General features: G+C 34.6%; 1 protein-coding gene across 1 annotated transcript in view; it reads left to right on the forward strand.

Annotated features, from left to right (window-relative positions):
* Nucleotides 1-27,182, forward strand: part of LOC149802867 (uncharacterized) — a 63,862-nt gene that overhangs the window by 18,387 nt on the left and 18,293 nt on the right. Inside the window, exons 5-9 of the mRNA XM_089952311.1 lie at nt 539-670; nt 12,116-12,229; nt 16,656-16,899; nt 18,250-18,418; nt 23,162-23,274. Of these exons, the coding sequence (XP_089808437.1) occupies nt 539-670; nt 12,116-12,229; nt 16,656-16,899; nt 18,250-18,418; nt 23,162-23,274 (772 nt within the window). The remainder of the gene's footprint in view (nt 1-538; nt 671-12,115; nt 12,230-16,655; nt 16,900-18,249; nt 18,419-23,161; nt 23,275-27,182) is intronic.

Genomic DNA, 27,182 nt, shown 5'->3' on the forward strand with positions numbered 1-27,182 from the left:
TGGGAATAAAATTAGGTCATGCAGCCTTGGTCAACTTTTCCTAAATAACGGGGGACAAATGATTGTAACAAATGTCATTTTTATTGATATTCCCAGATTTGTTTATTATGAAACTGGCAGCGTGCATGTTGTTTTTGGCTGCCCAATGGACATTATAGCACATACCAGTGAGTAATTGAGACTTTTCTTTCACATCTAGTTTTAGTACATGTGTGAATTTGCTTTCACAAGCTTACATGTCAGTTACACTGGTGTGCAGTATCAACCCTGCTTGTGCCTCTTTTATTTGTGTAGTTCCATCAAGCAGTTGTGGCATTATGCCTAGTTTCCTTAATTTGACAAAATCAGAAAAAAATGTTTAATGAAAATGAATTTGTATAATCTTTAAGAAATAAACATAAACGCTTTCATGGTACATTAAAGTGGTACAAAATAAAAGATAGAGAGTTAAATAAGACTAGATTAAATAAATCATATTAACCATTTCTTGACAGTTTTTGCCTTTATAAAAAGAGTTATTTCTTAACATGTGATCCAGAGAAAAGGTATTCATTTTGGCAGTCTGAAACTTAGTATTGCCTCTAAGTACCCAGCTCTCAGAGTGGACCTACAGCCAAAGAAACTGAGAGCAGCACTTGAAAGGGGTGTCCGTCTTGGACAACTGGAACGGGTAAGTGACTTTTCAGTGAATATATCCACATGTTACACTGGTCTACAATTTTTTAAAAGTTGTCTGCTTCAGAGATAAAATGTGCTATTTGTTATAGATTTTGATGTGCTGAATTCAAATATGACAATTAAAACAAATGATTGGCTACTGATTCCAAGATATCTCTAACTTTTTACATTTTATATATATGTATATTGTGTTGATCATGTGTTTAATTAAATGGAGCATCTCTTGTCACTGTCCAGCAATAGTCTGCAAGCATTGATGGGCTCCATTTGCCCTGATAGCATTTCTCCATTGTTGCATTGTCCTAGTGAAATTGCTTGCCGTGCTTGTCACTCACTGCTCCACAGTTTAGTGGAACAAAATCTAGATGAGAGTGCAAAAAATGTACTTTTTGTGACATGTTGCAACCAAGGCTTTTGTATGCCTTGAGGAGGTTTTACACCAACTACCTGTAGTTGTCTACCTTGTTGTTTCTGAAAAATTTGCCACTCACTGGAAGGATTTCCATGCTGTCTTTTCCTTGCCATGCAGTGCATGGTCAAATGCATCCTCTCATAGAAGTTCACCAATCTGAGGACCAACAAAGACACCTTCCTTTATCTTAGCTTCACTTAACATTGGATATTTTACACGGAGGTACTTGAAAGCTGCTTGTGTTTTGTCCATGGCCTTGACAAAGTTATTCATCAGACCCAGCTTGAGGTGCAAGGGTGGTAACAAAATCTTCCTTGATCCAACAAGTGGTGGATGCTGAACACTTTTGGTCCCAGGATCCAATGACTGCCTGAGTTGCCAATCTCTGTTGATGTAATGAGAATCTCTTGCACAACTATCCCATTCACAGAGAAAACAGCAGTACTCTGCATATCCAGTCTGCAGACCAAGCAAGAGAACAAAAACCTACAAATCGCCACAAAGTTGTCACTGATGTTGGTCATAGTTTATGCACCTCAAAAGTTTTTTCATGTTTTCATAGTTTTCCTTCACATGGACTGCATGACCAACTGGAATTGATGGCAAAACATTTGCCATTTGCCATTATGCAGCAAAACAGAGTCAAGACTTGTCTTCAGTGAATCAATGAACAGTCTCCACTCGTCTGGATCATGAATGATGTTGAGGGCTGCCGTCACATCATCGATGTTGTTGCAGACTACAAGATCATCTTCCATGAATAAGAATGGGACAACCCTAACATCACCTGCCAGGAGATTTGACTGCTCTAATCTGGAGCCCAACAGCTCTGCCTTATTCTTGGATAGTTCCAAATCCCTGACAAGGTCATTAATTTCACCTTGTCTTAGGAGGTGTGGTCAGAGGAGGAGGATGGGAGAAAATGTGGGTCATCCTCTTCCTCTTCCTCATCTGACTCAAGTCAGAATAATTCTGGTGCATCACGAACTGGCAGTCCAGAATCCCTGGGATTTATAAATGAAAAGCATATAAACTTTTATGACATTTAACTTAATACAAATATATCACATTAGCAATAGTTCTTATGTATATAAAACAACTTCAAAAACAACAAAAATGCAATGTTTATTCATAATTGTCATTGAAACAATGTTGCAAGGCCTAATTTCAAACATACTGTGATGTTAAACAATGTCACTAATTCCTTGTATAGAAGAAAAAAATATCAACAAATGAAGAATAATTGGCAATAAAATGTACCACAAGCATATATAAAAGCAGCATCTATGCACAACCATAACTTTTATATTCCAGCCCGAGTCATGCTTTTTTTTAAAAGTATGCACATTTAAATTTTTCATACTGCTTTCCAATTTCAGAGAACTATTTGATGAACCATTGTCGACTTAAATTTAGGCAATCGAGAATGAACTTGTTTGTCAGAATAAAGTGCTTGTCAACAATTTGTTTGTCTTTTCTACAAGGCCACTGAAAATACCCTTCCTTTCTACATGGTGACATGAATGTAACACATGCTGTTTTATCATCCTTTACTTTTTCAACAATACCAGGAGTCCTGATATGCAATTTTCTCTGAACATGTGGTTTAATCCATTATAACCTATGTCATGAGAATCATATGAAACATTGCACTGATTCTTTTTTTCCCTTTTAAAAACAGAACCTATCCTTTTTTGTCTTTCTTTGTGACCATTTCTTTGTGAATTTCAGACACAACATTTTTTTCATTTGATATGTGGTCTTGTTGCATTTTCCAACCACCTTTTCTTGCCGAAAGCATAATGTTATGACGATTATGATCAGGCTTCATTTCACTTAGCCACATCATCATGGGAATTCTGTTTCATTTCAACAACTGTACAGTTGTATGGTGGTGCATTGATGCACTAGGTCGCCTCCTCTGACTGCTGTCCAGATCACCAAAGTGATGCTCACATCCAAGATTAGTAACATGTGCAAAATTTGTTCTCTGTTCTTCCATTTCACTGATCAAATCAGCATTGACATGGGACTTTCCACCATCAAGAAATTCTATCAGCTGTTTGTCAGTTACTGCATCCATAGCTGAGGCAACAGTTACAATGGTCTTCAACAACAGACCTCTGGTCTCTTCTTTGAAAACAGACAGTCAGCTAACCTTTGATGATGATTGACCTCTCCACTATCTAAGGGGTCGTTTGGTGACCAATGTTCATTTTGGTTCAGAAGATGAGTGGGTGCTTCCATACACTGTTCTAAGAATTGTTTCATTTCCAGAATATGTTGGGAAAGGTCTAGATATATTACTTTGCCTCTGGTGATGAGATTCCAGTATGGTCCTGTCAGCCTTCGTGAAAAATAGACCAAAGCACTGTAAAAATGTACAGACCATGTCAGACTATAAATCCATTAATACAGATTTTAGTTTCATATTGGGATTGTCCATTGTCTCAATAACTTTTATAAAGTCCTGTCTTTAGATAAATACTTCAGCTGAAGTTTCAAATACTGCATTAAACCTGTTGTCTCTGTAATTTCCTATTACTGACTTAATTCCATTTGCCATGCAGTGTGCATCCCACCTGTCCCATATTCCATTGTGGTCACCAGCTGTCCCAAACATGTCTGTTGTTGTACAAACAACCCACTCAATGACAGTTTCTTTTTTACTCCAACACTAGAACACTGATAGAGCATCACATCCAACCGGTCCCACTGAATCAACTAGTTTGGTTTCTAATTTTTTCATGCCAGGTTTGGTGTAGCTATGAAAGCCAAGAAGCACATGAGCCATACAGTAGAAATGATGAATCAATACCCTTGTCCCCCCTCAAAGTCTTTCAGAACATCATCAAGTCATCTGTCTAACAACTTATTGGCCAGTCTTTCATTGCTGGCTATGTCGCTCATTGTGTAAGATAGCTTCTCTAAATACCGGGCCACAAATGTTGCTTCATCTTCTGTTTCTTCCTTGACTAAGTTTGCATGAAGTTTACTGTGCTCATTCACGTGGCTCTTTGTTGTAGTTGTGGAGTTTAACACCATTTTTCAGCACACGATAGGCTATGCCTGGGAAGAACCACCAACCCTCGAGAAACTACTGGCAAGTATTCTCACATACCCACATTGGCCGAATCCTAGACTCGAACCCATACAGACATACGTGAGATGACAGTGATCCGTAACAGAGAGCGCTTTAGACCACTTGGCCACTCGGGGCCCCCAGGTGGAACTGCTTCCACAAAACACTGTTCAGTATTTTTAGTGGTCAGATATGGGCTGAATATGGCACTCATTACTTAGTGTAACTCCTTTACATTTTTAAACCAAGAAACTTTCTTTTTGGCAAAAAAAAATTTTTCTGTTCACATACCCTACTAACTTTTGTTTTAAGAGATTTCACATTCACACATTCAAAGTTGGTAATAACTTTGAAATAATATTGAAAAAGGCATATGAGTGTTTGCCATGGTGTTCAATGTATGAATTTAGTTCAGTTAAAAGTCCATTTGTTAGTTCGTGAATAGGTTTCAAGTTGGTTTCATCGTCTGAATCCAGTGATTTTATTATTTAGCTCCTTGCAGACTGGACCAGGGAATGCAGCTATCTTTCACTTAGAACTAACATTTCAATATCATATACCTGCAAAATAATGTATCACTTTCAGACTTTGTATTTTTTTATTTGTATTTTGAAAACATTATTGATCCTATCAAATCTTATAAATGCATTGGTAATTTAAGAACCCACTTCAAGTGTGCATGTAGTTAATTCGCTACATTTGTTGAAGTAAAAACAAAATCGTGCTGAAACTGTGCATTTGTCTGTTAGTGATGCAAATTTTTTATCATGATGTGGGTTTTTTTCTCATTTCATCAGACAATGTCCCATTACAAAATTTAAACAAACGCAATAACATAATGAATATAAGGTTGAACATATTTTAAAACCAATTACCGTTTGCCAGTTCAGATACTTACAGCATTGGCAACTTGAACCTATTTATAGTGGACAAAAATCTACGCTTTGCGTGTTCATTTTGCGAGTGTATACTGTCAAAACCATACAGCAAGCATTTAATTTCTTCTGGCACACCAGTTTGTACGAAATTATTAATAAGTTTAGTTTTGGAACATCAGTTGTGGAAAAGTTGATATCATCATCAGCTGTTAGAAAATTCATCTATGGTGGACAATGTCAACACGGAGATTCATATGTTTTACAAATTTGATGCTCGTTGCAGTTGGTTTATAAATGTTAGAAATATATAAATTTGGTAGCAAAATAATGCTTGGAATATGCCAATTTTGATGATATATGATGCATTTTTTAAATTGTCAAACTTTTGGTTAAATCTGTGTTAAGTTTGATGAATTATTTCTTTGTGCAGGAATATCATAGGAACGTGCAACAACCACTGACCGAATTGTTTACATCTCCGCTGATTGGATTGAAATATCATGAGTATTCATGAAGTTGTAATAACCTGCATTTTGTAACAAAGAAGAGACGTATCATGCAACCCTGGCATGTTCAATGCTTATTTCCAATGATGCATGAAATGTGTTACTTTTGATGATTCTAAAGTAATAATTCCATTAATATAGCATCAAATATAAAAAGAAAACATGCCAGATATAGATAATTGTATTAGCTTTTACAATATATAAAATGTGTTGCAATCAGGTGACATGTATTGATGCTGCAATGAAAATTCTACACTTGGTCAACAGTTTTATCAGATATCCAGGTAAACTGGCATCTTGTTCATGTTAGACTGGGGTTGCTACATTGAGAAAGGTTGAATGTCACAAACACACACACACACACACACACACACACACAAGTGCATACTCGCTTTGTTAAATGCCAGTCCTATGTCAGTACATATTATGTTATAATGTCCATCTGACGATCAATCTGTTACCAGTTTGTTTTCTGCACAGGACCTTCAGTTGTCAACTGGTCACACAACTCTGTGGCTGGCTTGTACTTGCAGGTAAGTAAGAACCTTATTAATTTCAGGCTCATAAATCAAGGTCACTGTGAATGACTGAAGGAATATTGTTTTAATGTCAAATACATAACTCGATCACATTCAAATCAACATTTGGAAAATAAATACATAACCTGATCACATTCAAATCAACATTTGGAAAATAAATGCATAACTCGATCAAATTCAAATCAACATTTGGAAAGTAAATACGTAACTTGATCACATTCAAATCAACATTTAGAAAATAAATACATAATTCAATCACATTCAAATCAACATTTGGAAAATAAATACATAACTTGATCAAATTCAAATCAACATTTGGAAAATCAATATGTAACTTGATCACATTCAAATCAACATTTGGAGAAAAAAGAAACTGTGAATCTAGCCCTTCCTGAAAGAATATAATAATGTCTTTTAGTCCTATATAGCCAAAGGAAAGTAACTCTTACCTTCCCTTGCCCCGCTAAGTGGCCACACCTATTCCAGATGAACACCAGTATAAGCTTCTGCAGATGATTGTAAACAGTACCTGCAGAATCCAATTTCTTTTCTAATAATTTTGAGACCATCCTTACATATTTATATGTGTTCTAGGAAGCCAGTTGGTTGAAGTAACTTGAGTATGCAACATAACACAAATGTTAATGGTGGGGGCAGGGCGTGAATTTAAGCAGTCCCACACAACTCATTTCCCTTCACAGAGTATCTCAGAAGTTCCTTTGCATTAGCTGTTGTGGGGCAATATACAAAATCTGCATCCAACTGAACAATCTTCACTCCCTCCTTTGTAATTTATGATGGTTAGTCAATGTGCACAAGTCTGACCTGATCTTTTCTCAGCATTTTGTCAAACAAGGGAATGTGTTTTCTAACTCCTTACAAGATGTTTCATCTTCTTCCCAGAGGCATTAATTGCAATATTCATGCATCAGAGTCATTTTCTGTTGGAACATACATTGCAGTGATGGAGTTTCTTCAAACTCCTTGGTCTTCTAAGTGCAACATTATACTCATAAGGTCATAGCAATTCCTATGTTGACCATGCAGCCAAGGTTGTCTGTATGCCATTCATGTCCAGAGAAACCCCTTTGATTGGCTTTTATCAGGGATGCCTTGCACAAAAAGGAGTTGTGCTTTCCAGTCTTTAAGATTACTTCAACAGCTAGAAGGCCTTCCACTTTGATGGCATTCTGGTGAATGTTACACCACATGTATCCTCCATTCTCCAGTTGACTAACTTCTTTCTTTTCCTCTAAAAAAGCACAAAATGTTAGCCCCTGTTAAGATTAAGTACTACTGTTCTTTGATTTTTGATATCATGGAAAAGGCTGTTGGTTACATCATGGATCTTTTGACCTGTTGTCCAATTTTGACATATCCAGGCCCCATTTGCTCACCTTTTTCCCCAAATAGAACCTCTCCTGGATCATGACATAACTCAACTCACCCAAGTTTGAGCCTCTGTTTTTATCTCAAAAACTATGTTTCCATGTACAGGTAATAACAAAATAACCATTCACCCACCTTCTTTGACCGAACTGTCAAGAAAGTTGGAGAGGCTGGAGCTAGTTATACTGCAGATGATATGTGAGGCTCACAAAGAGTGTCCATGGTGCATAAGAGAAACTTACCCTGTTGATTAAAACAGTAAAGCAAAGACATAAACCCACACACAGACACTGGCCTCATGACTAAAGTGGGTTATTGGACTGAGCTCTTGAAAGATCAAGTATGTGTCAGTGAAGATCTTGACTCATGAAATATGAGCGATTTTAATGAGAATGATCTTCAGATGTTTAAATTTGCAACTTAGTGAAGTCTCTTGGCTTGCATGCCCAGTCTGCTTTCTCCAGCTTTGAAGACAATATATGGGCCACAAACATCAGGAATATATCATTGTCAGAGAAAAGATACATTAAATGTGAGTAGAACACTCAGAAGTATCCTCAATGAATAGTCATCTATCAATGAGGAGGAAGTTGATCAACTGTCCCAAGTGGAAATCAGCGTAACACTTACTAATCCTCCAATGCTGACTAAAAGTGTGAAATCTGTTGGCTCTTGTCAGATTGCAGAGCACCTGGAACATATGCTATGCCAGCAGAAGTTTACAAAGCCAGAGTCTCACATAGCACAGAAACTGACTGAACAGTTAATATGGACTCAGGGGACTATACCCCAGGAGTACAAGAATGCATCTGTCATCCACTTGTAAGCAGAGAGGTAACAGACAATTATGCAGCAACCATTGGGACATCTTCATGCTGTCAGTAGTTGGCATAATACTTGCCAGAGATCTGCTGATTCATCTTGTGCATCACATTGATCAAAAGCCCCTGCCAGTCAGTGTGGCTTCAAGAAAGAATAAGGAACCACAAACATGGCATTTGCAGCTTATCAGCTCCAGGATGAAGGCCAGGAATGGAACTCAAACCTGTACATGACATTCATTGACCTGACAAAAGCTTCTGACACTGTCATCTATCATTGCCTTTGGAAGATCACAGCCAGCTTTGATTTCCCAAGGATATTTATGATGATGGTTGAGCAGTTCCATGATGACATGCTTGCTTATATCCTGGAAGATAGCGAGTCATCTGAACCTTGAAATGTCACAATGGAATCATGCAGGGCTGTGTGTTGGCCCCAACCCTCTTCATTATGATGTTCTCTGCAATGCTTACCGGTGCCTTCCATGACCATGGCATTGGGATTGACATTAGATACTTGATTGATGGCAAGCTCTGTAATCTGAGAAGACGTCAGGCAAAGACAAATTTGAATGGAAGGGAATTGCAGAAGCATGAGCAACAGAAATCTTGGAAGTGCAGCATGTCATTGTCATGTATATTCATATTGTGTGTTAATTTTTATGAGTATATAATTTAATGAACTAAACTGCCAATTTTGTCCATTCTGGGTTTGTGCTATAAGGTCATTTTGTTTGGTGAATGTGTTTACAGAACTTTAAGATCTTGTTGATGAATTTGAAGGGATTTGAGTTCAGGTCATTGGTTTCCCCCTTTGGTAAGCCAGGTCACATAAGTTCTGATTGGTTGGCTGTTAAAGGATCTGACCTTGTTGACAAGATAGAATGTTTGGAAATGAAGTTACGAATGTCATCCTGGTTATGAAACTTTGTCTTAGTTTTTATATAAGGTAGTTAGTAACAGAATTGATTAATCCTATCATCAATCTTAGTTTTGTTCATTTATAATTTGAGAGGATTTATTTATTTGAGTTATTTATTGGAATTACAATGTTCTCATAAACTTTAGGACTGAGTACTATTCTGGAATTACTGTGAATTCATTTAACGATGTTTTGGATTATATCATTGTCATATATTAAGACTGTTATGATATCAACACTATTCAAGGCTCTAGGCACATCAGCAGAATGGATTGGACTTCATTCAGAACACTGCTGGAACTCATTTGGAATTATCTATACTTTGGACTTGTAATAGAACTTTTAGAACTGTTTGGGATTTAATTCACAAATATTCTAAGTTATTTTTAAATTTTCGCTTTGTATTCTAGGGAAAATAATGAGTTGTGGAATTTTACAAAACTTACTTGTTTTCAATTTTTTGTTTACTTTGTTTAAGACCATATAGTCATACATCATATATTGATCATGCAAACCCAAGAGGCAGCTCCTGTCAAGTGTACCACAAACAGTTCAGAGCACATATTGATGTACTCACAGAAACCAAGCCAGTTAGTAATGTCATGGTCATCTTTGAACTCCAAGGTCAAATAACATGAATAAAAGCAATGAAGATGAACAGGGGTGCGGGGGGGGCCTCATTTAGGGAGTGCTGGATTCAGAGGTAGCAGAGTTTATTTTATCTAATGTTACTGTTAGTGTGATTGGGTAAGTTTTCTTTGAGAAACATAATTTACCAAAACTTTCCTTTCTGTACTATAACTTGAGTTCTCCGCCATTTACATGAAAGTCACTGTGATTGAAAGTAGAAAAATGGATTCTGCACAATAACTCTAGTTTTCTACCATCTATCAGACTAAGTGGAGGACTTGTAGAAAAAACTATCCATTTATATTAAAAGTTGATTGGTCAGAGTTATCCTGACTGATAAAGAAAGTGGTTTCTGCACAATAACTGCAGTTCTCCATTATCTACAGTTACCAAACTTTCTAAATAGCTTGTACATTGTGTGAGGAAGGACCCTATATTGAGTTTGGAGTGAAAGGTCAAATGATCAAGGTCAATATGACAGAAAGAATTTAAAATTTAAGGAAATGTTCCAGCACCAATACAATTCCATGTTTCAGTAATTTGATAATGGTGGCAACTCATGCCCTAATTGTAAATTATCGATTTTAACAGACTTGGGAGGCAGATTTATGGTATATGTATAAATGATTACACCACCTGAATCCATCAAAAAGATAAGCCTGCTCTTTTTCTGGTATTGCATTGTTCGTGTTGTTATCGATCACTGATCAAAGTCAGCCTAGATATGGGACTATTAGTGCATGAAATGAATAGATCGGCTTCTGACAGTCTTTGTTGTTGACAGAATTAACTTTTGAGTCTTAAAACACATTTTACAGTTTGCTGGTATTCAAATACCAACAGTCAAATTTTTTCTAGTTCAGGGACAAATTTGACTGGTAAAAATTTTGCATAACCAGTGTGATGGAATCTCAGCTTACGGCCTTGCCAATCCAGAGTGTTACAAACTATTAATTAGTTCTTAATCTTAGGCCAGACTGTTCTGTCCTTAAGCAAAGCAACTAGGCAGTGAATATTTTGAGTTCTTTATCTTAGAGTCACCATGCAAAAATGCCTATGTTAGGACTGGTTGGCCTGGTGTCACAATAATGTGACTGGGTGGGACATCATGCTACATGTCTGTGGCATGATGCCCCAGTGCTAGACATCACTATAAACTGCCACACTGCAGACATTGTAGCGATATAACTGAAAATAGTTAAAGCTGTGTTAAAAATAATAATCACACACACACAAAAACACCTAGAAATGTGCTTAACCTAGTCAAACCAAATCATTTAATTGCATTTAAAAAAATTAACACCAGGGCTAGGGATTCAGTTAGCATGCATCTCTGTGTATTATAGATTTGACCTCTTCCCCAGAATGTCCAGATTTCTACTGCTGGACAGCCTAGGGACCTTTCTTTCTGCTGCCAATATGATCAAATACTAAACACTGTTTTCACAACTATTTTTGAATGTGAGTAGCTCTGCCATGTAAAACCATGAACCAGTAAATCTGTGCCCAATAGTTTACAATGCTCAATAGAGAAAACAACTCCAACTCGCATATCATTTCTAGATAAGTCACAATCAACATGTCATTCTAGTGTGGGCATTGATTGGATATCACAGAGGCCTTTACGCTAGTCATCAATTTAAGTTGATGTTTTGTGTAATGATGGTTAACTTTATATAAATAAAAGGGGCTTTAAAATTCAATAAATTTTACTTTTGCCATTTTAGTTTTCTGTTTTCAGAAACTGGACAATTGCTAATATCCAGTCCTGCCAAATTAGAAATTGTTATATAACTTGTTCATTTTTACCCAATTTTACCACAACATATATTAATAGAGATGGTTGTGCTCTTGAAGTATTCATTTTGAATTTTTAAATTGTGGAAAAATGTATGTGTGAACGTAAAATTACACGTTCTCATAAAATCTGCCAAAATACTAATTTTAATAGTCAAGCTGTTATTGGTCATTGGGTTATTGGCCTGTTATGTGTTTTTAGCCACTCAGGAGATGAATCCAAGTACTTTCTTTGGAGAATCTCATTTTAAGGAGAGGAATTTAGCATTCAAGGTAAGTAAGACCACCAACTTAACAGTTTGTCTGTGTTAGACATCTTTCTTTAGTGGCATGTTTGTCTGACTCTATTGAAAAAGTTGCTATGTTTAATTCTTAGTGGCAGCTATGATTTGTTTCTCTTCCTACTAAAGACAAATCACATTCGTGTACATAATGTTGATTGTGTATTGGTGTTGTTGCAGGTGAAGGGTGTGGGGATGTGTGGATATTACCGGCTTCCTGGTGCACCTGACCATGAGGAGGAAGAGGAAAAACCAAAGAAGAATAGAAAGACCAAAAAAGAAAAAGAGGAAAAGGTAGCTAGTAAAATCTAGTGTTATTCCAATTATCGGTTATAATCAGTCATGAGTTGAGTCAACCAACAAGATAAATTGATTGTGAAACTCCATAATTGATTGTGTATAAAGGGAGACTACTTCTTTTTAGTTACATGCAAAACACAAAGGTTTATAAAACTGCTGTGTAAATGGTAAGCTAAATAAGACTTCCAATCCACTAAAATTGATCTGAATTATTTATTCCCTTCACAACTTACAAATATAAAACCATACTATATTCTGTGGGGCCAACTTTCATAATATATGGTCATGATTAAATGATTAAGCTGCTAAATTGTTGAGTTAATAAATTTAAAAACATTTTGATTTGTTTCAGTTTAAATATAAAATCCTTTGAATTATTTGTAAATATTGACAAACAAGAAAACCATGTTATTCTCTACTTTAAATTATAAACACATTACATGTGAATGAGAGGATTTTGGGGGATTGCAACAGTATTTCAGTTACATTAGACTGATCAGCTATAAAAAGTTGCTTTCATTCAACAAAGTTATGGAACAAAAATAAAACAGTAGAAAAAAATGTAAATATTTTTATCAGGTTAAAGTATACTTGTCATTAAAAGAGACTACTCCTGTACATTTATTAGTGTATTGAACTCTTGAGCAAAGATATAACTGTTTGGAAAATAAAAATAAAAATTTTGCTCTTGATAACCAATTATAATTGATTATCAGTTTTTTAAGTGGAACCGATTATTGATGATGAAATTCTGACCAATTCCCATCACTAGTAAAATCTTCGCTGAGGTATAGAAGGAGATAAATTAATAAAAATTTATGCAAATAAATCTCCAGCATTTAGTTGTGACAGTAATAGGACATATAAGGGCTATTCCAGAAATAAACACATAGGAGTGTCAGGCAGCATCTTTTTTTTCATGCTTATGCATTAAGATTCAACAGGAAATACACACCCATCAGTTTTCAGTACAGTAGCCCCTCCCTTCTTGTGCGGCCACCCCTTCAGCACTAGGATAGTGGCATTGATAAGATGGATGGCTTTCCATTTACTCCATTTTCACACAGCCGCAGAATATTCTTCTTATCTGTTATGGTGTTGTTTAGTTAAGTCTTCTCAACATCAAATTTTTCAGCAAGAACTCATGAACTCTTCCCATTGTCATCAAGTCAAATAATTGTAACATTTTCTTCTAAAATATTAAGTCTTCTTTTACATGATGACATGTCAAAGTTTTGCAATGATTTATTCCTATGCTGCAAATTGTACAGTACTGTAATTTTATTATGCAGACAAAACGTTTGTAGCATAGACAAAATTCTTTGTCTGTAAAGGAAGTGATACATTTATGGTCACATGATCTTTTTTTGTCTTTGGCTGTTACCTTGTTTTGTCAAGGTTAATTTCTCTTTGTAGGTTAATCCACCAAATCTATAGTTAGCCTATGTAGACCATGTTATGATCTTGACAGTTATGTCCAGTTGTAATCATCAAAGAAAAAAACTAAACCGCTGTGTGAAACCTCAAACTCTTTCACAACATTTTTGATCCCTTTCCCTGTAAACGTCAGCGTTAATGATATAATATTAATATTAATGGTACATGTACTTTAGCCAACACTTCCTTCAGTAATGACAACCTGACAGCAGGAAACAGACATTAGTAAAGATAATCAGAACTTACCTTACTGTATGAGTTAAATATTGGTTCTGGACACATATTAAATAAAGTGTGGCTGCATCTAAGAGGTATGTTTTACAGTTTTGCACTAATGTATGCTGGCCACTTGTGTTAGAGGGGTGAACTTTCTTGAGGGGTACATTTGAACACAAACCCATTGGTCCCAAGGGGATCTGGATGTAAAAAATGGGTGGCTGCTGGTCAGAGGGGCTGTTCATGAAGGGGACCACTGTACAAATTTTGCCTGGAACAAAGAAAAGGATGCTTTGGGACTGGTACAATTTTTTTCTCAGCTGCCCAGCAGACAATAATAACTTTAATTGATATCTCATTCAGATTTGAAAGAAGCCTAATTCCTAAGAAAAACAAACCTGTTTTCAGTAACTTTGACTAATGGATGTTGTCAGTAACCATATTCTTCTACTGGCACATAATACTATATTAATGGATGTTGTCATTAACCATATTCGTTTATGGGCATAAACTGCTTTATCAGTGGATGTTGTCAGTAACCATATTCTTTTAATGGCATATACTGCTTTATCAGCAGATGTTGTCAGTAACCATATTCTTTTAATAGCATATACTGCTTTATCAGTGGATGTTGTCAGTAACCATATTCTTTTATTGGCATATACTGCTTTATCAGTGGATGTTGTCAGTAACCATATTCTTTTAATGGCATATACTGCTTTATCAGCAGATGTTGTCGGTAACCATATTCTTTTAATGGCATATACTGCTTTATCAGTGGATGTTGTCAGTAACCATATTCTTTTATTGGCATGCGATAACTTTAGCACACTTCATTATAACATGAATTTGGATGTAAAACATTTGTGGCATGGCTCCCAAAAATTTTTATATTTGCTTATGAAAAAAAAATCTTTAAATCTTTTTTCAAAGTATAAAAACTAATGTGTAATAAGTTGATTAACATTTTAGGGAATAGATCGTGTATGAATTCAGATATAACATAGTGTGGCTCACAAGACTGAACAATAATTTCACCAACTTCATGAAGAAGTGCCAGTTTTTGTGCTGAAATAAACAAGAGTTTGATTTAATAGTTTGTCTTATGATTGCATCTTTCTTATTATGAAGAAAACAATGTTGAATGTTTCTGTAATTTGTTAATATTTATTTCAAATGCTCTAGTAGTTGATCACTGCCCTTTTATCATAGCTTATTGTTGAAGTCAGCCCATTAAAAGGTTGATTAGTGTTGAAGTCAGCCCATTGAAAGGTTGATTAGTGTTGAAGTCAGCCCATTAAAAGGTTGATTAGTGTTGAAGTCAGCCCATTGAAAGGTTGATTAGTGTTGAAGTCAGCCCATTAAAAGGTTGATTAGTGTTGAAGTCAGCTTATTAAAAAGTTGATTAGTGTTGAAGTCAACTTATTAAAAAGTTGATTAGTGTTGAAGTCAACTTATTAAAAGGTTGATTAGTGTTGATCTTTTTATTATTGAACCATGACCAATAAAAGCCAGCAAGTCTTTTTCATTTTTCTTCAATTCATTCTGTGTACAATCTTTGCACAAAGGAAATAGAAGACTCTCATTCCAATTTATTATCATTTAATTTCAATAATTGCTAATTATCAATGTTAATCTCACTTCTGCAGGTTGTTATAATTATTAGGCATTGATAAATAAATTAAACAAACCCTCCACAGCAAAAGTGAGAAAGCTGCCAAGTCACTTATGTGGGCTTGTAGTTTTATCAATCATCAGTGACTCAGTTGACCAATGAATACTATTCTGCATTTTTATAAAAATGACCCTGTTGTTCCAAAAACAATTTTTTTTGCTGTAGTTGTTCAAACAAATAGGAGTCCAAGTGTTAATTAATGAGTATTTACAAAGGATACAAAAATGAGAAGCTTAAAGCCCCAGGCAAGATTAGGTTCAGAGTTAAACAAAAATAATTTGCTTCGAGATTTAGTCCTCACAAGCCAACCAAATAATGTGGTGGACTAGAAAAGTGTCTTAACTGAATTTATAATTTTGTTAGCTTACCTACCATTTTACAGGAAAACAATAGATTATCGATGCCTGTTCAATCTTCTGTCATGAATAGCAGCTCGAACAAGTTTATGGACCAAATTGTCAGCACTTGTGGACTTTGCCACATAAATGTACAACAACCCCCACCCCTGTCATCTTAACCCTTTTTATTTTCTGGTGTCAGATCATTGACATATACACAGAAAACTGTCCTTCCAGTGTCAACACTGGTTGGAACAAAACCATTTAAGATATAGGGGTGTCGAGATTAGCTAATGTAATCAAACATTCTACTCCCTGCTGCTCTGTAGTGAAGCAAAGTCATAAAACAAATGTGTCAATGAATACTGGGTTTATTTTATTTTTTTCCTCTGTCCCATAAAAGAATGACTCTACAGTTTTTCAGAAACTTGCCTTGAACCCACACATTTGAATGATTTGAATCTTTTACTCCCAAACTGGGTTCAGGCAGTTTACATGTTACCTGTTGAATTCTGGCTGCAAGAGCATTACTTTTTCAATACCGTTAACCTTTCTCAGTTGAAGTACATCTATTATTCAAGCCTAAACACGTGTTCCTTTCTGGAAACTCTCATTTACTGTGTTTGAATTATGCATTTTATTGCATTTTATTGTTGGTCAGGTACATAAAGGAGACCTATCTATTAAGGACAGATTTGTGATGTTCCCTTGACTCTCTTTTATATAGAAGTTTCACTATATGTATGTATTTTAGGAGGGAGAGGAGGGAGAGACTTCTGCTGCAACAGAGGGGAAAGTTAATGGATCTTCCGAGGAAAAGGTAGAGGAGCAGCCTAAGAAAACAGGTAGAAAGAGGAAAGCACAGGCTGAGGAAAATGATAAAAAGGAGGATAACAAGGAAGGGGAGGAAGAAAAGACAGAAAAGGAGGAAGGTGAAGGAAAGACTGAAGGGTCTCAAAAGAAAACAAAAAAGAAGAGAAATAAGAAAAAGAAGAAAGGTAATGATAATCTTACCTTAATACTTTTTTGCAAGAAAATCACTTTCTACTAAATTTGGGTAGGATTCAAATAATGACACTTTAGCCCTTTTTCGATATGGATACATATGTCTGATTAAGATACTTGATTGATTTATTAGTTCAGGAAAAATGAAATCAGTAGGTGACAAAATAGACTGTTTCAAGTTACTGCCATATATATCTACTTCAATCGGTTGTACATTATTTACCGATCAAAATACCTCTCTTTGAACAAGTGAACTTATGGCATTAATGGACTTGAGATCCTCACTTTGAACAAGTAGACTATGGCATTAATGGATTTAAAATCCTCTCTTTGAACAAGTAGACTGTGGCATTCATGGACTTAAAATCTTCTTTTTGAACAAGTAGACTATAGCATTCATGGACTTAAAATCCTCTCTTCGAACAAGTAGACTATGGCATTCATGGACTTTAATCCTCTCTTTGAACAAGTAGACTATGGCATTCATGGACTTAAAATCCTCTCTTTGAACAAGTAGACTATGGCATTCATGGACTTAAAATCCTCTCTTTGAACAAGTAGACTATGGCATTCATGGACTTTAATCCTCTCTTTGAACAAGTAGACTATGGCGTTCATGGACTTAAAATCCACTTGCACAATAGTCAATAGTGCTAATTCAAATAAGTGACAATTTTGGCAGAGCTTAAGCTATTGAAAATCTTATTTTGGAGCAATGACAGATGATTCATGCAGACATAATTTATGATCTTAAGAGAATTATATTTTGTGGTTAGTGTTCTTGGTCACAATTAACATTTTTCTTTATTAATTCTGTATGCATTATAAATTTTCTTGATCATCATTTGATAAAAGAATGCTGAATTCTTTTTTGTTTTGTGTTAGTAGTTTGTACTGTATGATCTTGCAGATCTTAAAAATGTTAACAAACAAGTCATTTGATCTTTGTTTTATTAACTTTTGATATTTGGTAAATTTTTCATGATGGTTTTAATAGTGTAGTGTCGTGCAGATTTGCATTCTGGCAAGTTAGCAGCTTAAAGTTGTTTGCCGATTTTTGTTCATGTTATCCTTGACAAAAATTCTTGAGATGCAGTCGTTGATATAGAATAATTGATTGTGGGTAAGTAGCTGTTAATTTAATTTTTGCCCGTTGCAAAATTTTAAAAATTTTCAATTGTCATAATTGGTGACCCTGCAAGAAAAAAAGATCCCAAGAAATCACAATAAAAGGCCATTCACATCAAAATTTGATGGGTTGGTCAGTGGACATCAAATATCAGACTGAGAACATTTTTGGAATGATCTTAATTGTTGATGTAGTTTCCACTTTTTATTCATAGACAAGTCCAAGAATAAGTATAGAGGGGCAGCTGCCAAGCACAGTGATCCCCAGAAAATTGAAGACATATTCCCCCTGGCAGTAACATATCAAAGTGAACCAAAGGAAGCATCTGGAACCAGAATCAAGCAATACATCAAAGACAATTATGGGGATGTCAACAATGACAGGTAGAAGATTACTGTAAATTAATTTATTTCATGTGTGTAAATTTCTGGATTTTGTCAAAATTACATTTTAGACAGGTGCTCTACATTCATTAATTTTAGATGTTGATTTCTGGATGTTGTCCAAATTACATTTTCAGTGGAACTTACATTCATGGATTGGGGAAGTCATCCTCTTGCTATACAGTAGAATCATTGGCTGGCATTATATCTGTCAAATTTTTATTTCTGGAGCACATCTCTGACACAGTTAAATATTTTTCTTATAACTTAGCTCACAGTTGAAGAAAGTTGTATAGAGGTGCCTTTTCATGTGTAGAATTTTCCATGCTACGTTACCACAGAAACAAATTGTAGCATGAATAGTCTAAAGTTGAGAGTGCTTGGAGATAACAGCTTGTAAAAATTTGAGGATGCTTGGACATGGCTATTAACATAAGTAGTATAAACATTAAGAGTGATGGACTATAGGTTACATTTAATAGCAGGGTTCGTACGGTCTTTGATGGTCTTTGAGAGTGTGGGAAAAATGAGGTAGCGTTTTCAAGGCCTTCAAAGTTTGGGAAAATCTAGCAGATTACCCTGAGGTCTTTAAAAGTCTTTGAAAATTGAAATAAACCCCAAAATTTTAATTTCTTTCCATAATCACAAATAAAACTGTCCAAGGTTGTTAGATTTGGATTAGTCAAGTTTTCGAGGTTTCTTTCTTTTGATGACCCCCTGTTCAGTTTCATTGCCACCGCAATAACAAACGTGCATTTGTTTGGCCATCCAAAGTTGGCATTGGCTACGACTTCAATAACACATACACTCTTCATCAAAGCAAGCTGGCTACACCCTTCATGAAAGGAAGTCAGCACCATAACTATTTTCAGCATGTTTTTTGCTTTCTAATTTCATGGTGTTTGTTTTTCATAATCATATCATAATATATGTTTTTTTTTTAGATGTTATCTACTGTTGTAAAACGCTTGGAGCTTCTAAAGATTAGGCTCTGTAAAAAGTCCTCATTATTATTATTATTATTATTATTATTATTATTATTATTATTATTATAACAAATAAAATTGCCTAAAGTCATTAGATTCGGATGTAGTCAGTTTTCCTGGCTTCTTTCTTTTGATGAATCGTTCAATTTGATTGGACTAGTTCATCAGCTTTGGCCAATCAAAGTGTTCGTTACACTAATTCACAATTATTTTTTTTAACAAGACTGTTCAGCCAATTGAATTTTGGTTACATTGAAAGCGCTCACTCTTTGTGGAAAGTGTGCGACAATAACACACGCTCGAGGATTCAAAATTTGTTCAGTCGATTTACGTCATCAGTTTTGTTTCACCTTATGATTAAAAATGCCAGGTCTTTGCTCTTTCAACAGTATCTGACTTGAACAAGAGAAATACAAGGAATTGCTAAAAAAAAAGAAGATAAAACATGTAAATGAAAGGCATTTTGTACTTTGTGTAAAAAGATGATCAACTTGGCTTTGATGGGAGAAGGAGCCCTTACTAATCATGCCAAAGGTAAGATGCAAATTAGTACACAGTAACTACACACTGTTATGAATTATGTGTGAGGCAGGAAGAGAAGTAGAGTCCCAACGTGATATAATATTGACTCAGTATGGAAAATTAGTGGATGAAATTATCCAATCAGACAATCATCCCATGAAATGCTTCAGTAGAACAGATGACAGTCTTGAGGAAGTGTTTTATTCTGTCCTTTCCAAAAGAAAGGAATATGTTGAAGTTTGGAATGTTCTCCAGAAAATTTGTTGTTGTCATGTGGGCTGGCAACAGTGAAGAGAGTATTTTCTGTCAACAAACAGGTATCTGTTGAGAACCTCAGCAGAGAAAGCCTCAGAGCTCAAAGGCTAATCATTGACACAATGAGAAAAGCAGGTGGACCTTTGGAAATCATCATTAGCAATGAAATGATGACATATGCCTCCTCTGCAAGACATAAGTATCATGCCTATCTGGATAAGAAGAAAGCAGAGGAGGAGCATGAGGAGAAAATCAGAAAAGGAAAGAACGGGAGTTTGCCATAGTTGGAGTGGAAGGACTTAAAGACAAAAAGCTGTGTCTTGAAGCTGACATTGCCACCCAACATGCTTCCTCTGTTCAGAAGGCAAAAGAAGCAGGGTTAAAAGGACTTGTGCTTGTAACAGAGTCAGTGAATTAGGAGAAGAGCAGAGGAAAAGATGACAGCGGTGGCTTCTCTTTCCAAAATGATTGAAGAGAAAAAAAAACAGCAACTATAATAATGCATTTAAATCAGTGCTGATGTCTCTTAGGAGAACAATTTATTTTGTTTTAAATCTGATGCATAAGTTACATATTTCTGAAATAACAATGAATGTTAACCTATCTTCCAGATCATTATAAAGCAATTTTAGGAAATTAATTATAGTTTGAATTTCATCATTAAACAATATTGTAGTATTTTGCATTCGTTGTTTTCTCATATAACCTGTATACAAAATGTTAGGGAAAATAGGTCTTGGAAATCTATGTTTGTGATCTTTGTGCCGTTTGAAATGTGATGCAGATAAAAACATAAAAATATGTAGTGAAATACAATAATAAAAGAAAGAAATTATCAATGACCTACATGCATGATTATAAATGACGATTGTTACATTGTGTGAATCTCCCATTTCACTATTCAATGCCTCAGTTAAGAACATGCCCAGAGTTAGTCACTACTCATAACTTGCTTAGCAAAACAATACCCTGGTCATTTGATGTACCTAAATTGAACTTTGGTATATTTTTTAATCTGTTTGAAATGGGAACCTGTCTTCAATTTTAACAAAATGAAATAAAAATAATAGATAAATAAAAATGCAACTGAAACAATAATTTTATCTCTTATTCTTAGCTGTAAAATTTAAAGGGCCTTACTTTTTTTATCACTTTTTTGGCAAAAGTAAATCTTCACAGTAGATCATTTTATATACGACAGACAATAGGATAACTGAAAAAATATAAAATTTTGTGTACCAAAAAATATGATAGAATTAATAAATTATTAATTTTATGGCTTGATGGTGTACGAAAAATTAAAGGGTACGAAAAATAACATGAAATACGGTATATTGGTCTGTTTGTTTTTCCATAAGCAGTGTTTGTTTTCAGAACATAATTCTCAAAATGTTCAAGGTATTTAAACAAAACATGTTACACAACAAGCAAGTTGCATAGAGGTGCTTTTTATAGTTAGAATTTTATATATTCAGTATATTTGTATGTTACCATGGAAACAAAATATTGTATATAAATTAGAGTGGAATTGTTGTACTGATTTGCTACTTTATGGTGGTATTTTGTTCTGGCAGTTTACTGATATGCCAGTTTACGGTCACCATGGTATTTGTTCTGGCAGTTTACTGATATGCCAGTTTACAGTGGCATTTTGTTCTGGCAGTTTACTGATATGCCAGTTTACAGTGGTATTTGTTCTGGCAGCATTGCCATTGTACTTTATCACTGTACTAGTACTTCAGCAAATTCTATGAGTAAGGAATGTATGGAAATTCCGAGTAATCTTGTTAGGAATTTAATATTATTAGCATGTTTTCATTTTTCACACCACAAAATAATTCCATAAATTATTTAAATTTTTTGACAATAGTTAACTAATTTCCTTTGTTACAGAAGTAATTTTATTTATGAACTTCTATTCACAAGGTTGTCATATGTGATGTATAGAAACATTTGAATCAAAGAAAAGAAAAAAATTCAATTTTTCGTTTGCTATTGTATGTTAATGCGTTAGCTACATGCATTTCTTTTAAAGGATTGATTATCATGTTAAGATTTTCAGGAGAGCAAATGTTCTCTGTTTGAAATTTATATAATTTCTCTGATCAGCTAAATATTTCTTGTTTATTGAGTCTCTGTTTTTGTTAATGTGTCTAGCCTGGTGCTGGTTTCATGTTGGCATCACACTCAGTTTCCCTGCCTATTATATCATTAGTATCACTAATGGAGTGTAGACTTCAGTTTCAGCAATTCCCATTTTCATCAACAAGCTCTTTAATATCTGCATAATGTCTTCTACAGGGTGTCAGCTATAGTGTAAGCTGAATGGTCCCACTTGGTTACACTGCTTAGATAACAACTTGTACAACAATTAACAAGTCTTTACATATGTGGGGTTCTGTGGGGATATGTCACTTCTAAATTATTTTACATATGTGGGGTTCTGTGGGGATATGTCACTTTTAGATTATTTTACATATGTGTGGTTCTGTGGGGATATGCCACGTCTAGATTATTTTATATATCTTGGGTTCTGTGGGGATATGTCACTTCTAGATTAATTTTTTTAAGATAGATAAATCTTTATCATAATGATTTTAAAAATATACATAATTTATCAATTAATTTGGTTCAAATTTATAAGACCCAGCCACATTGGACCTCTAAGTCACTTTATACACAGAATCTGAATACATTTAAAAGTACTGATATAGAATTTTATTTTATCTACATGTGCACAATAAGTACTTTAATTTGGTTAAATTTCTGAAGTAGCAATGCATTCGTTGATAATATCTACTAAGAGTGCTTTTTATCATCAACTCTAAGTGTGTATACATTTTGAGATTCACATTAGAATTGTGGTGTCCTTTTATATTCTAAAATCCTGACATTATTTGTGTCTGGTTTCACATTAACTTTGTTAAATTCATTAAATTCTAATTGAATTAAAGAAATATGCAAACAAAAAAAATTTCAGATTGAAGAAGGCCTTGGATAAAGGAGTTCAGAGAGGGCTGTGGGAGCAGCTGTCAGGGAACAACATAGCGGGAACTTTCCATCTGCTGGTTGATACGTTTAATCCTTGTCACAGTGAGTAGAAAAAGGGAAAGTAACTCTCAAAACTGTAACCATATCTATTAATGCAGCAGTTGAAAGTAATATTGGAAAACGAGGTGAAAACTGGGTTTCATAAGGATGGAAAAGCATCCAAGCAGTTTTTAATTTATAGAACTAAACTTGTTTGTCTGAGCAAATTTTGTTTTAGTCATGTTATTCAACAAGTTTAAATCCTGTAGTAGACTGTCAAAAGCTGGGGAAAAACTCATTTCAAAAATCTTAATTTTAATTTGAAAGAAGTTGAAAATATTTCTTCTTTGAATAAATGTTTATTTTAAAACCAATACATTTTTGAAGATCTTTCTTCCCTATGGTTATCAGTATTTTGCTAATACTTCAATACTACTTTCAATTTATCCAAAGATTTAACTGTCTGACATATTTGTTACATCATCTAGCTTCAACCAGACATGGCATAAAGCATCCAGGAGTAATGGTTTTTCACGGTTATACAACTGATGCCATTCTGCTATTAAATATGGCTGCCATTGCTAAAACTAGAAAGCCTTTAAACCACTTCTGCAAAACTCCTGAACAAAATTTGATCACATTGACAGAAAACATCTTGGCATGAAAGACCTTTCAATTTTATATAAATAATGCCAGTTCACCATCAAATATAGCTGCCATTACCAAATACAGAAAAACCTATCAGTCATTCAACTTCTTTTTTCAGCTTCTTCACAAAATTCTAATGGCCAGTTTAAATTAAACTTTTCACAAAGCACCCTAGCATAAAGTCGTTCCAAGTTTGTATACATGATGTTAATCTGCAATCAGATATGGCCACCTTTACAAACAACAGATAATCTTTAAATTACTTCTGCCAAATGGCTAAACAAAATTTGATCCTATTTGACAAAAAGCATCCAGGCATGAATAGTTTAAAATTTGTACCAAAAATAAATACCAAACCACCATTACTAAAAATTTAAAACTCTTTAAACAATGTCTTGTCCAAAATGGCTGAATAAAATTTGACCAAATTTGATAGAAAGCATTTTGGCATGAAGACGTGAAATTTATACAAATGATGCTAATGTGCTATCAAATTTAGCTGCCATTACTAAAGATAGAAAAATTGTTAAACAGCTTCTTCTCAGAAAAACACTGAATAGGATGTGATCAAATTTTTGACAGAATTCATCCTGTTATGAATAGCTTTAAATTTGTATAAATAATGCCAGTCTGCCATATAATTGACATCTCTGACTAAATTTTTACAAGCTTTTAAAAGACTTCTTGAAAACAGCTGAATGGATTTGAGCAAACTTGATATGTTGGCATTAAGACTTTTCACAAAGATACAAATGATGCACATGCGCCATAAAATATGATCTCTGTTACTATAAATAGAAAAGCCTTTAAATTAATTAAAAATTATAAAAGATATGACTTCTCCAAAACTAATGAATAGAATTCAACCAAACTTGACAAAAAGCATTTGGGCAGTAAGATGTTTCACATTTGTGCAAATGATACCAATCTATTTAGGCAGTAAAATGTTTCACATTTGTACAAATGTTACCAATCTATTTGGGCAGAAATAGGTTTCACATTTGTACAAATGATGCCAATCTTTTTGGGCAGTAAGATGTTTCACATTTGTACAAATGTTACCAATCTATTTGGGCAGAAATAGGTTTCACATTTGTACAAATGATGCCAATCTTTTTGGGCAGTAAGATGTTTCACATTTGCACAAATGATACCAATCTATTTGGGCAGTAAGATGTTTCACATTTGTGCAAATGATACCAATCTTTTTGGGCAGTAAGATGTTTCATATTTGTACAAATGATACCAATCTTTTTGGACAGTAAGATGTTTCACATTTGTACAAATGATACCAATCTATTTGGGCAGAAAGATGTTTCACATTTGTGCAAATGATACCAATCTATTTGGGCAGAAAGATGTTTGACATTTGTACAAATGATACCAATCTATTTGGGCAGTAAGATGTTTCACATTTGTATAAATGGTACCAATCTATTTGGGCAGTAAGATGTTTCACATTTGTACAGATGATACCAATCTATTTTCAAAATATGGCTGCTGTTACTATTATTATGAAAAACTATCACTAACATCATCTAAAAAACTGTTTAATTGAATTTTTACCAATTTAACAAAGTGTCCTAACTTGAATGCCTTTCAAATTTATACACAAGATTTTGTTCTGCCATCAAATATGACTAGAAGTCGAAATATTATGGCTATATGTAAAAGAAATCCTGAACAAGATTTGACCAACATTAATACAAAGCATCCAGGCATGGGACCTTCCTACCTTGGATAAATGACATTGATGTGTGACCAAAAGTGGATGAAGATACAAGAACTAGAAAATTAATGAAATATTAGATTTCATAAACTGCACTGTAGAGGGGCCCCTGGTGGCTGAATGGTCTAAAGTGCTTGCCATTACCAATCACAGTCATCTCACCTTTGTCCATATGGGTTCGAGTCTTAAGCTCAGCCAGTGTGGGTATGTGAGAAAGCTTGCCAGTAGCTTCCCATGGGTCAGTTGTTCTTGCCAGGGTTTTCTCCAGGTTCTTCTTCTACCAGTTATGCTTCCTGCCCTGCATAGCTTATCTTGCACTGAGAAATGGTATTAAATCCCCAAACAACAAAAACAACAACATCACTGGATAACTGTTTTTAAAAAGCATCCTACTGACTCAGATTTCTTGGTCATCTGCTGTTGCATTAGACTGTTTGACAGACATCAGTCATGTGAGGAATCCCGGGCCAACTTGGACCTCTTGTTCTCTTCATTCATTTTAAAATTATTTATGGAAAACATCACTCATTAGTTTGTTCTATTGCAGACTTTTTAAGTTAAAGTGAATAAACTTGACAAAGTTATTTACTAAGTTTGCTTGAAAAATTATTAGGATGTTACTGTGACAGATTTGTGATCATAATTCGTATGTTTTTACATTAAACAGGTAATTACTTTTGCAGTTTCTGAATTATTTGTGCACAAATAGAAATTACATTTTTCCTTCAAATACATTCAATATGTTGGGATATAAGGCAGCTACCTCCTGAGTCCAGCCGTACTAAACAGACGAAAATTCATTGTTTTTTCTCTGATGCAGACAAAGGGCAATAACTCTTGTCCATTACCTCCCATGGCCAACACAGGTATTGCTAGTTTTTAAAGCTTCTTCGAACAACACTGTACATGTATGAGACAGCTCCCGTGAATCCAAAAGACAAATTTAAGTTCATTGTGAACCATCCATACAGGATTTGGGCTTTCTTTGGATTAATATTTATTCCAAAATGGGTGGTAAATAGTTTTTGAAAATTTTGCAATATTTTGTAAAATTTTCACTTCCTGTTACTTTTATTAGACCACATGGTACAACATGCACTCATTGGTGCATGTTGCTATTCATGGTTTCACACAAACTTCCAACTGTTTGCTCACCAGTTAGTAACAGTTGTTTTAGTGACTTAAGAACACTCTTTATCATTGATTTATAGTTTTGTGGTGTTTTTATCTTGTTTCAGTGAAATCTGCAGACATGATTTTTCTGTTTTAAAGTGGAATTCCACTTTTCTCTTGACTTGAATCAGATTTTTCTTGATATAGTCTGTTTTTTATATCATCTCCAATCTGGTTTTTTAAAAACTGTCTGTCCACTCCTGTTCTACAACAACCCTTGTAAATTATTTGTTCCATATATTAGTTAGCACACGACTCTCGTAAAGAGTATTCTGATTTGTCAAAGGTTTAAATTGATCATATGAATCTTCATTTAATGGAAACTGATGGCAATGGAAAGAAGAAGCATGCTTGCAAAACATGTCATCCCGAGTTGTTGAGAGAGACCTTGACATAAAAAGTTTAGATAAAGGTTTAAAAA

The sequence above is a fragment of the Sinohyriopsis cumingii genome, chromosome 3 (assembly GCF_028554795.1).
Source record: "Sinohyriopsis cumingii isolate HCF-2022 chromosome 3, ASM2855479v2, whole genome shotgun sequence".
Classification (NCBI taxonomy): Eukaryota; Metazoa; Mollusca; class Bivalvia; order Unionida; family Unionidae; genus Sinohyriopsis; species Sinohyriopsis cumingii.